Source organism: Lipophrys pholis (genome assembly GCF_963383615.2).
Source record: "Lipophrys pholis genome assembly, chromosome: 11".
Lineage (NCBI taxonomy): Eukaryota > Metazoa > Chordata > Actinopteri > Blenniiformes > Blenniidae > Lipophrys > Lipophrys pholis.
Window position 1 is genome coordinate 17,625,046 of NC_137631.1, and position 12,804 is coordinate 17,637,849.

Here is a 12,804-nt window from a genome sequence, read left to right on the forward strand (position 1 = left end):
GTGTTTCCTTCACTTATAACAAAGATTGGAGATAGGTTATCACTGCTTGCCAAATTGGCATTATTTTTTTAGGCATCGTACAACCCTGACCTGACACCTTTAATGCCCGTTGCCGATTATGCTTCATTTCTTGATAAATACATGGATATAATTATTCCCTGTCATTTCCTGCCAAAGACAAAAAACATGCGAGGCCAAACCATGAAGGAAAGAGATTCAAACGTACAATATATATGGGAGGGAGGTGTTTTCTCAGCCCAAATTGACATTTAAACAGAAGACATCCAAAATATGGGACTAATGTCATGAAGAATTATGTCCGTCATGACAGAGAACAAAGTGCTGCATGATCTGATCGCAGAGGCAATATCTGTACTTAATGTAGTCAGATAGATTCTAACCAACCAGATGAGATCTGTGCAAATAATTTTAGCATTTAGGAAAAAACAAAAACAAATTGAAAAAACTGAGCATGTCCTTCAAGCTGCATGATTGAAATTAAAAGTGTGCAGTGAATGAATGTGGACATAAAACAATCCGTGCATCGTTTGATAAAGAAAAAAAAACTGGCAGAAACTATGACCTGTGCAGTGTGTATTAGTGGTGAACTTCCGCTAGGTGGCAGTGCTTGTTTGTGAATGAGAAGATCCACCACAGAAGAAGTCCCGTCTCCAGGAGACGCAGCTGAGCGTCCCTTTGACAACGTACGTATGTATGTCTGGATCAAATTATTTCACGTTTACAAAGAAAGGCACTGTTTGGAGCAGTGCGTAGAATGTGCGATTGTAATATGACGGATGTCAGTTTTTCTAATCACAGAAATAATGCGTGAGCCGCTGGTAAATGAGTACATACAGAGAGCGAGGCTGCCAGGAGCTAATGCTAACGTAGCCACCGTCCCAGTCAGTGGTGAGGATTTGGGGAATAGTGACATAAATCGCTGTGAGACAGATGACTGTGTTCTCTGTAGATCCTCAATTATTATAGAGACCTTTCTGCAACGTATGCTGCAGATCCTACAAGTCTCGTGAGGTAAAACGAAGCTACATGTGGCCATTCAAACAAAAAGAAACCCTGTCTGCTGCAGTCTTGATAAACACATTCTTCTGCTCAGCACTTTTCTACGGATATCATATTTTCAATCGCCCGAAGACGTCACGCTTACACCTTCACCATGATGGCATTGTGCCTGCTGCTTTCTTAGCCAACAGGTCAAACACCAGCCAAGAAGTCCCAGATCTTTTAATTATATCATGATCTGCCAGCCATCTGAAGCCCATCAGCCAGTGGCTGTCACTCGCTGCTTTGGCGTTTTAGATCCATTCTATTGACCTCTACTGAATCCTTTCAGTGATCACTTTCCTTCCGTGTGACATACAATTAGCCTAAATGCAACTTTTTGTAACAACTATTATGACCTGTGAGGAGCACATAGTTGATCTTTAATCATCCAATCATTTATATCAGGATTGGGGTTTGGTGGTGCTGTAGCCCGTCCCAGCCCAGACCAGGCAAAGGATCAATACATTGGTAACAAGTCAACAGACGTGCATATGGTGAAAATCATAAAACATACAGACCACCTGCACACAGATTCCTATCTATTTACTTAACATACATATAGTTTCTTCACTCTTTGCGTTATGAGAGGAAGTGGGATTGTCTGGTGGGAACATGCACAGGTAATCTCAAAAGAAGGATCTTTCTTGAAAATGAGACTTGCTGAGGTGAAATGTCTCACTGCTTAGATGATTCATATATTAAAACAACAATAAATGCAGGCTTTGTGTTTATTGTTTATATCGTGTTGGTACAAACATTTGTTTTTGTGATGTTGCCTCTTACAGGGTGTGAGGATGCTGCCACTGGAGCATGTCCACATGAAAGATGTCTTGCAGGCTGTGGGTGTCCTGGAGTCAGTCGTCCTTCGCAGTTTTGGCCCCGAGGGGGGACAGGTGCTGTTCACTCGAGACACAGGACAGGCGATGTTGAGTCGAAGCGGGACACGTGTACTGACAGCTCTGCAACTGGAGAATCCAGTGGCCAGGTAAACACCTATTAACATGTAATGGTAAACTCCTCTGTGTGCTGTCTGTGCTTTAGTGTAATCTGTTTTCCTCATATTTAGGTTTGTGGTGGAGTGTGTCAGGAAGCACAGCACTGCAACAGGCGATGGATCCAAGACCTTTATCTTGCTGCTGGCGTCATTGCTAAGGATGATTAATACAACAGCCAACAAGGAGCCCCGCGTGTCTCAATCCTATAACTCCAAAGAAGCAGCAGAGTCGGCCTCTGCCAGGTGTTTAGCTGACAAACTGCTCGCATTTGCGTCAACGGAGTTAGATGAGATCATCATTACAGAAGTTGTACCTTATGGATGCTGCATTTCTTGGGAGGAGTTCACTGCCAAAGCACAATCTTCAGATCAAACAAACAATATGTATGTCCAAATGCTGCTGGCTTCTTTTTTTCGCACCCGCCTCAGTCACGTGCACTGTGACTTTGTCAGTGACCTCATGTTTGGATTGCTGAATCACTGGAAGTGTCAAAAATGTCTACCTTCCCTCTCAATTCAGTATTTAAATGACAACTTCCCTGCACTGCATACACCTGTATCAGGCTTTCCTGTCAGTGCTTCACACTTGATTGAGGGGCAGGTCATTCACAGGGACTTTGCTACGCCGGTCCCTCCTAATAACCAGCAATCAATTAAAGCTGTAGTTTTTACAGGTTACCTACAGCCAAAAATCCTCGATGAAGGAGAAGTACTTGAAGTGGGGGCAGGTGGCGCAGTGGGAGGAAACAATATCATGCATTTTAATGCCTGGATCGAAAGGTCTCTCGAGTGTGTCATTGCAAACCTGCAAACGTTGGGGGTCTCCTTACTTCTCTGTGCAGTGAAACAGTCTGCTGCCACTCTGGCCTTAGCCACACAGGCGCAGATGTGCATTGTAGAGTGTGTCAGCCAAGATGAACTTTCTGTTTTTGCTCAGCTAAGTGGTGCCACTCCAGTCTCTGACTGTTGGATAATCGGGCCGCAGCACGTTGCTACACTTTCCTTTTGCCGACCAATACAGCTGGGAGCCCATAGGTATTTAAAAAAAAAAAAAAAAACTCTTCTCTTTCTCCTTTGTTGTTTGTTTAGAGTTCCATAGGTCTCTTGTTTTCAAAACCAAGTTTGATTAATAGAAGCTTTTAATCTTCCACAGGTATGTCCACGTGGCTTTCCATGATTCAGGAGAAATGGTCAAGGTCAAACCCTGCAGTCTGGTACTTTGTGCACCAGGGGAGGGGCAGACCGACCAGTACGCAAGTGCATTTCGAGACTCCATCCGCATGTTACTCACAACTTGGGAGCCCCTGCCTCTGACTGTAGATACAACATCCAGGGGAAAACTGGCGTCTCTTATTGGCACCACCGAACATGGAGACCGTCAGACCGACAGCACAGCATATCAATTCTCAGATACACTTTCCCACGATAAACAAGTTTTCCAGAGGGGTTGTGTGATACCTGCTGGTGGGACATTTGAGTTTGTCTTACACCATGCCCTTGTCCTACACCACAGCCACAACTGTTCAGTTTCACTTTCTGAAAAGACACCTATTGCGGTCTCTCAGCTATTGGCAAACGCCCTGCTGAGCGTCCCTCGTCAGATTTACTCTCACCGTCGGCGAGGTTTCCTGGAGACTCAAACAAGGGTCGTGAGTTTTCTTTCAAATCGTTCCCACCTTTTAGACCTCATGCCTAAACACGAGCACACCGCAAGGTCTGTACATGGAGAGGAAAGTAAACTGAGCTCTCGTCATGGGATGGGTGACATGTCGACAAAAGATTTTACGTTGGATTTTGGCCTTGAATCCGTCTCCTGTAAATACCAGCTGCTCCTTTCTGTGCTGCAGTGTCTAACAAGTCTCCTTCGGGTGGACGCCATTCTCCGTACTCGCACTACTCCTCACAGTCGGTCACACGCACTCACAAACACTTCCTGGGAGGACGAAGATGAGGTTTGAGATTTTGTTGTGTGCAAATATAAGGAGCATTAGCATATCTTCTCCCCAGGCTTATTCAGGTACTGTTGAAAACTCAGAACAAATAATTTGCACTTTATTAAAGAACTTATTAGACAGTGTTTGTATTGTCTGTTTTATAACACTTTATATGCAAGGTTTTTACACTCTACAGACATTAAATTACTTTTTCTGGTACTTTTGATATGTGTGGTGCAGTTCAAAGACCAATGAAAATCTGAGGCAGTCTGGTATCTTGTGAACAGTGAAGGACAAAAACATATCCTCTGCTAATCTTTGTATAATACCGACTGTGCTAACTGTGTTAAATATTTATCTACTTTGTGAATGATGATGGTAGTTGCCTGCTTCCTCGTCTCAACATTACGTTTTTTTTTTTTTCTTCTTATCTCAGTTTTCCTGACCACTTCCCCTGGACACCACAATTACATAGACCTCATACACACCAACAAACAAGGACACACTGCTTTTCACAATCAGTGTTATCACTATAGAGTCGGGCGAACCATTTGCAAGGTCAACACCCAACTGTCAACAACCAAATCAAAGTGCACTTCCTGACGTTGTAATCAGAGTAACGCTAACTATTTTCATCATTTTTTGGGGGGGGAGGGCATTATGAGTCACTGAGATATTACCATGACTCACAACCATAGATAAATCATGTTGTTTACTGTACCCTTTTGTCTTTAGCTGTGAAGACGGATGTTACATAAATTAGCTGGGACAGGATTATTCCAAAACAAAGAAACGTCTTGGCTTTGATGGCGATCCACATGAGTCACAGTGGATGTTCCTTAATAACAACGAGGGGGAAAGCTCACAGCGGAATTCAAAATGTTTTCTTCTCAATGCACACATAAAAACAAATCCGAATGTTGGCAGCCTGATCAGGACACCCACACCTTTCTAATCTCTGCCTGTCCCTGAATCCTGCACATGATGCAGCCAACAGCAAAATTATTATCCGCAAAATCATTTCTAACTTACTGTAACTACATGTAACTAAGTCACCATTGAACTCTAGAGTATTGCCTAGTGTGTACAAACTGCAGGATCATCAGACTCAGATGATTGAGTACACTGAAGTTTATTTGGCTCTTATTGTTAATTATTGTCTCTGTGAAACAGTGCACATGGTACAAATCAATACAGTAGCTGTAAAATAACTAGAACAATATAAAATACATTATCAAACAGCATGAACCATATAAACACTTATTATTAAGAATTTTACATAAAAAAAAAAAAAAAAAACTACTTAAAAATGTGACAAACACATGAAAAGGCATTTTTAAAGAATGGGCAAATTATGGTATGGAACCATAAAGGAAAGGAACAACTGAAATGCAAATACCTTGAAAAAACCAAATGCTACTATTATAAACACACAGCTGGGTAAAACCACAGTTATTGCAGTTTACAGCTTGGCATTCAGTTGGCTACTATCATCATGATTTTACTTCAGTGTTGTAAAGAATGAAATTGTAGGCATTGGCTACTGTCGTGTTGTGCTGGAGTGGTTGTGTTTGCCATTTTTGGCCCCACGTTGTTCATGGCAGCAAGTGAGCCCAAGTTATTGGAATATTCATGTGATTGGAATACAACAGTACACTCCTTTGTTTGGATAATTAGCAATTCACAAACACTAATTTCATTCAAATTACCACAAAATTACACACTTCTGTACTATATTGTCACTGAAGCACAGATGACACCCATTCTATATTTGGGCTATATAACCACTTTGCATTTATCTAATCCAGAAAGGTGGGCCTAAAGTGTCAGCACAACATTAAGAGCCGATGCACAATGAAATCAGAAGTATCTGCACACAGCCTAGCTTCGGTTATTCCACCATGAACAAGCAGTGTTTCTATTGGCAGTGGAGAGTCGTGTGCCTCTTAAGAATGACATCATGCAACATTAACAAGGACTTCAAGGGTGTGATGGCGGGTGTCACACCACCTCTCGAGATTTCCTGATGGCGCAGCACAGGAGCATGCTAAAGATCATCCCAAACACCTGTGAGAAAGAGGTACATTACAGATACATCATGGCAGCATACACATGAATGTAATTTATTGTAGTTATGGCGGCATACTTGCCATGACAACCCCAATGGTGATGCCCACTCCTCCGATGATGTGCAGCTTGGAGTCAAACACCTCATCAATGGCGTCAGGGCAGCTCTACAAAACAGGCGCCAATCATTTCAGCTGTCTTCAATCCAGAGTCGAGCATGACTCCTGGTATGGCAAGAGTAACAGACAGCCTGCGAGCGTGCAGGCGCCAGTAAACCATTGTTGCCATAGTAACACTGCATGGAGGCTGACGTCTTCAAATGAAAGACTGATGAACTTGTGACACACATCAGACCATTATTATGGATCTGACTTACTGTAATTGAACCCGTGCTCACATAAAATGGAGCAGCTGTAACATCTGCTGGAGGATATTTTGAATGGTATTTTGTCTCCTTTTTGATCCTTGATTGAAGTACCTGGTTGTGTGAGCATCTAATCTATAGATGCAGTGTAGTTATACCTTGATTAGAAGCGCCTCAATTGGCTCTACCCGAGGACACGTGTCTTTTTCAGTTTCTGCAATCATGCCATTTGGGCCGCAACAATTCAGCTGTAAACATACACAAAACAACAACGTAAGTGACACAATCATTTCCAAAAGAGAAGGTGCTTTTACTGAATAGTGGAACATGTTCATTTTCATTCAGTTTCCGGCTCACTTAGACCTGATTTTATCAAGAAGTTAGAAGATTGAAACAATGTTGGCAACTCTTTAAAATGAGAATACATTTCTTATTCTCTGTGTCTGGATTGGCAAGATGCATGCGCATGTGTGACTTTTAGGGTTAGTGTTTGATATGCCACAAGTAGTCTTCATTTTCCCTCCTATATCTTTATCAAGCCCTACTTCCTTGTGTGGTGTCTGCATATGTTGGTCCATCGGTTTACTTCCTGTGTCTTCTGGCTAAGAACCTGTTTAGTCTTGTGAAATCCTCATCCTTTTTTCAAAGATTTCTGTTGTTCCTGTGGATTGGTTTTGATAAAGGTACTTTTTGACTTTATCGAACGAAAATAGTATTTAGTATTCTGGACAACAGGGCACCTATGCCCCTTTTGGTCACATGACACAAACAAGGTTACATGGTTAAGTGCTGAAATTAATCTAGGCTGCACTGATGTTGCTTTCAGCCTTTTACGGAACTGCAGAGCAAATGTAATGAAAGACAGTGAAATTTCATTTTCAATGTCATTGTGCACAGCGTGACGTGTTTGCACAAGCAGTATTTTATTGCTGCTTTTACAGCAGTTTGAAGTGTTTCCATCTTTCAATGACTTGTATTGACAGCTCTGCTAAAGTGTTACCTGTGCATACGAAGTTACAATATACTTTTGAATAAAGAGCAACAAATTATTAATTATACTCTTAATATCTAAAATGTGTTTTTCACTGCTTAGCTAAGTCATTAGAGCTGCTTCCCAAAACTGAGGATTTGCTTATTCCCATCTGCCAAAGATCAGCTTTTTCAACATACTAACCATCAATTGGCCCGACAGTGGTAACGACATGTTTATCTTTCACAAATGAAGTTTGAATGAGAAGGAATTAAAAAGTAAACTAATATGAAAATATGAGTAGGCTATACTTTTAAAAGACAAGATGCTTTATGTGGGAATAATAATATGTCTGTGTTTGTCTAAAAGGATACATTTCTTCCTAAATAAGATTGTTGTCAGCTTGACATAGACTAAATGAAAAATGGTGCAGGTGTGGCTCACCCCGCTCTGAATCATTGTCAACGTGTCTTTGAGGTGCGCAGCTCCATTTTGTTTGTAGTTATTGTACGTCAGCATGTAAAAGGATGAGATATCATTCACCACCTGTGAGACAACAAACAAAAGAGGAAGTTATTTCATTTACATCACCGTAGCTATATATATATATATATATTTCCTATTTTGACAAAGCCTGCAATTACTTTTAAAATGTATTTTTTGTTCTTGGCCTTCTTTCCAAATAGTACTTTTTAAAATACTGAGATACTTATAACCCATGGAATCTATCTAAAGTGCTTGAAACTTGAGCTCTTCCTTTATTATATTACCTTGCTTTGGTTGGAAAATCCCCAGATTCCAGCTGCTACCTCAACAGCAAAGATGATAAGCAGGAAAAAGAAGAACTGGACAAAGAGATGACAAAATTAGACTCAGCTGACGGTTTGCTTCCACGCATGCTCTAGCTCGTGTCCACACGCATGTGTGGACATGTAAGGTCAGCTGAGCGTAGCTGAACCTAATTTTCATTGGCTCCTCCTCCTCCTGAGAGATTTAGTACAAGAAGATTATAGACACGCTGGGTGGGGTGGAGGGAGCAAGCACAGAGTAATCTCGAGACTCCTCTCTGGCCTGGATCCTGCTCAGTAAACAATGATGAACTCAGACATCTCACGTTTCATACTAGCCACACTTGCCACATAACTAGCGCTGCTTCAAGGAGTCACTTAGGTGAAGAGCTTAACTTTATAGTAACAAAATCACAAGAAATGACACAAGATGCAGTTACAGTGTGGAAAAATAAGCAGTACAGACCAGTCCCAGCATACAGGGTGACTCCTGGATAGCCCCGCAACATCCCAAAAATCCAACCACCATCATCAGTGCACCAGCTCCTATGAGGATGTATACACCTACACACACAATAAATAAATAAAACACATTCCAGGAATGCTTGCAATCTGCACATGTTACTTCAACATGTCTGCTTAAGTACTGAGAGCATCTTACCTGTGTAAAATACATATGGAGAGTCTGGTCCTTCAAACAGGCCTTTGGTTGTGGGGTCTAATCTCAGCCACAGGCCTATTCCAAATACAGCAGTGCCTGCAAGCTAGAGGGCACCAAAACAAATATGATCAATGTCAGTCAATCAGTAAAAGGTCAAACATGAAGAACATGTTTCATACATCCAAATGCTCTGTGTTTATGCACATTTCACCATTATTAACAAATATCTGTTGAAATCTTTCTGAATTTTTAGATAATAGGATTGTACATTAAAAGATTAGGAATTATATGAAGATACATAAAAAGCACCCAAATTGCTTTACTACTAAATATTAATGTATGTTTCCAGCAAACAAACCAATGGGTGTTTTTCTAATATCACAATTTATTAAATATGCAACAAACAACATGTTTACAACCAAACTGAAGAAGATTTTCCTTTTGCTTTTAAACTCGCACACAGTTATTAAAAGAAAATGAAACCCTTTTCTCTTATCATGTGGAATTGTTTCTTCTGTAAATGTGCCATGAAATGACTGTGGTGCTATACAAATAAAATACAATTTGTACTTGAAAAAGCATTATATGGGAATCTGCCACCATGTAGCTGCGTGTACAATTTACAACATGTTTCTTAGTCTGATTTCTCTGAGTATCTAAATCATTTAGCTAACCACTCAATATCATCCCTAGATCAGTTTACTGAGTCCTATTGTCCAGGTAAGCATGCACTTAAGTCTTGTCAACCAAGACGGTCAGTTAGTTTTTACCTTTGAGAGGTCAGATAAGAGGCAGCAGTCCGTTTTAGTCACTCTTAGAGATTCTCATCGTGTTGTGGTTATGTTGTGTTCTGAATAATGCCCTACATTGTGTGTAGTTCCTGCTCTTCACAAGTATGACCGACTGTGAGTTGGTGAGACTAGAAGGAGCTTTGTCTCTACTTCTCCCACCTATGTAAGTCAAAATAAAAATGAAAGTGCACCTACCCAGAAGAAAATGTTGAAGACAAACATTAGGTATTTCACAACTTTGATTCCCCCCCTGACAGCCATGTTGATTCAGCTCCCGTAGTCCACCACTTTGAGTGTTTTAACATGTAATTTGTTTCCGGGTAGAAATGAAAGGACAAGGTCTTGTAACGTTGAAGCATTTTTCAACACCACGCCTTCATTTAATCACCTGATTTCAACTTTAGGGAGTGGCAAGAGCAAAAGTGTTATTGGACCTTCGCTGTGCATGTGATGTGAACTCCCGCCTGCTCCTTCCTCTCTTTTGTTTCATGGTCTCGCATGAACGGTTTGTCTGTAAATACTGGCTGTGTTTAAGACATGCAGACACTGAGCTGCCAGCAGTAACACAGAAAGCTCTGCTCAGGCAAACTATAATATACCTACTTAGAAGGGGATTTACTAATCTGATGTCTAAACTGAATCTGTGCAGATTGCAGTGTTGTTAGTTCCTCTTCCTGCACCCAGAGGCAGCTTCAGTTGAAAACACAACTTGACAGCTTTGTTTTTGGTGTTCCGACACAAATCTATTCAGAATGAATGGGATCAGATGGCAATATCAAGTGACTTGTGGTCGTCATTGGTGAAAGTAATGAATTACAAATACTCACACTACTGTAATTAGGTAGTATTTTGGGGGTATCTTACTATGTGCAGTTGTACTCTTCTATATTTACAATTTACACCATAATCTGCTACTTTTAAAACTATAGGCTGCTACTGAGTCCACCCACAGTTTGAATTATTTAAAACATTTTCATCTGCATTTTTGGTTGCTAATAAGTTTGCTCTTTTAAGAGAGAACAATCAACAACTGTTTCCAAGTGCCTGTGTTTCATTTTGCTCATCTGAGAAATGTGCTTTTAATGCAACTTTGTACTTTCTTAGTTTGTTTTTGTTTATTTTAGATTTTAAGAGCAGCATTTGCCCTTGGGTACTAATATTTTCCTGTTGGTAACAGGATCTTTGTCACATTTTTTGTTTCTACTTCGCCAATTTTAATACAGAAATAAGAATGATTACTGAGAATTAATTGTATAACTCATCTAAAAAAAACAACAGCATGTTGAAAATATTATATCACTCAGTATATCAATCTACCCATATTATATTAAAACAATGTTCATGGTGGTGATAACAATGGGTAAAAAAAAGGATGATACTGAAGAAAACTGAATTAGCATGTGTCCTGATGATATTGATTGATTATATGATACTGCTAAATAGCACACTATTGTTTCAAATTGTCATATTTTAATAAAATTCCATTACAGTATTGTTTGCTGAAGAATGTAATAAACAGTTGGAACTTGAACTTTAACAATTGACTCTTGATGAAACACTTGAGCAATTAATCGAAATAGATATACAGTAGTCCACCCCCCACCCTACACACACACCCACACACACACACACACACACACGCACACACACACACACACACACACACACACACACACACACACACACACACACACACACACACACTCTGTGAGGAAAACCCAATCTGTCTTCTAACGAATGGCTATTCCTGGCAGGACAAATTACAAACGTTAGTAAAGGCACATCATCTGAACCCCCCCCCCCCCCCACACACACACACACACACACAGACAGACAATTATACACAGTACACAGTAACACATTATGACACACCCTGCAGGCTTAGAAGAATGCATATGTCCCATATTGGATATCTACAATCCACGCACATATAAACGCAGGGACGCGGCGGATTGGGCATTATTGTGTCGTGACGGAGCAGAAGTCTTTACTAATATTGTGATTATTATTCCCTTAATTCAAATCACCTCTCGCCACAATAAAGTGCCTTTAGCCCATGTCGGAATTATTAAAATGCCATGCGCGCAAAGTCCAGAGTGCGCCGTGGAACTGGGTCACTTGGCCACTGGGGATTATTCTTCCTGTCCGCTTGGTCTCCACAAACATTGGGACACTTTGTATTTGACGGTACTCGGTGCCATGAATCACTCACTCACAATATCCTTCGATCAGTAACCGAGACCGTGCGTGAGTACGCACCCCGCACGATTCCGCATCTGGGACACTAATTTCATTCACAACAGTAACCTGCACTCACGCGAACGCGCAAGCTCCAACACGCTCACATAAAACCGAGCTTAAATTACACGCCGACTCGCTCATGGGAACAACATATTCTCTGGCCTCAGACTCACCCAAAACACCAGGTTGAAGGCAAACATGAGATATTTGATGCACATCTCTCCTCCCGACAGCGCAGCCATGGTGTTTGGCTACGGATCACGACTTCAGACGGTGTAAAAACCAATTCAAAGGATAGAACAGCTGAGAAGCGCCTTCTAAATAACAGTCAGTATGCAGATCGAGGTTATTTCCCGACGCGCCGACGCTTCGTGTAGTGCGCGCCTGTAGTGGTCCGCCCCCACATGGCTGCACAGCAAAATCCTCCTGTGGCTTCCTTTTAATTCCGCTTTCTGTCCACAGACCTTGAAAGTTCCATTTCCCCTTCAGTGCACAATTGTCGTTGCTTCGTCTGTCGTACGGTTCTTTCCAGGATTTCGGGGAATTTTACCTTTACACGACAATGTTGATGTTTGTTTTACAACATTTACTTTGAACAACTGCAGAATCACAGTAGTGTGCATCTTTTCTCAAGCCTGCACTGGGCTTTGGGAGATTGACCTATAGTCTACATTCTCTGTGTGTCTGTGTTTCCTGCATGCAGTGGGACAACAATGCTCTGAACAGCAGCCTGCTGTGTGCTTTTCGCACAGTCCCTGCAGCGCGCTGGCTGGTCAGTGCGCTGACGTAATTCTCCCAGAATAAGAAAAGCGCGTTCATGCATTTATTATAGTGTACACGAATGAAGACAGTGCATTGGGAGTATTTGCACGGCGCACTCAGACAGACCATGTTCACTTTTGTTGTTGAAAAAAAGCATTATTTTTTTTTAA

The 12,804-nt window shown here is 41.2% G+C and overlaps 2 protein-coding genes across 3 annotated transcripts; one reads left to right on the plus strand and one right to left on the minus strand.

Moving 5' to 3' along the window:
* The first annotated feature begins 659 nt into the window (after nt 1-659).
* On the plus strand, nt 660-5,269 carry bbs10 (Bardet-Biedl syndrome 10). Its single transcript, XM_080475196.1, has 4 exons — nt 660-704; nt 1,848-2,047; nt 2,129-3,091; nt 3,210-5,269. The coding sequence occupies exons 2-4, from the start codon at nt 1,857-1,859 to the stop codon at nt 4,012-4,014; spliced, it is 1,959 nt and encodes a 652-aa protein (XP_080331322.1). The 5' UTR covers nt 660-704; nt 1,848-1,856; the 3' UTR covers nt 4,015-5,269.
* Nucleotides 4,137-12,715, minus strand: cd9a (CD9 molecule a). 2 transcript variants are annotated; one of them, XM_080475207.1, is made up of 8 exons: nt 9,827-10,009; nt 8,841-8,943; nt 8,646-8,743; nt 8,162-8,236; nt 7,836-7,937; nt 6,580-6,669; nt 6,141-6,224; nt 4,137-6,057 (listed from the first exon to the last, which is right to left on the minus strand). In XM_080475207.1, exons 1-8 carry the CDS (start codon nt 9,890-9,892, stop codon nt 5,992-5,994), a joined length of 684 nt encoding a protein of 227 aa, XP_080331333.1. In that variant the 5' UTR covers nt 9,893-10,009; the 3' UTR covers nt 4,137-5,991. The 2 variants fall into 2 exon arrangements, with proteins under 2 accessions (XP_080331333.1, XP_080331332.1); XM_080475206.1 differs by lacking the exon at nt 9,827-10,009 and adding an exon at nt 12,046-12,715 and having other exon boundaries at nt 4,151-6,057.
* Nucleotides 12,716-12,804: the final 89 nt, after the last annotated feature.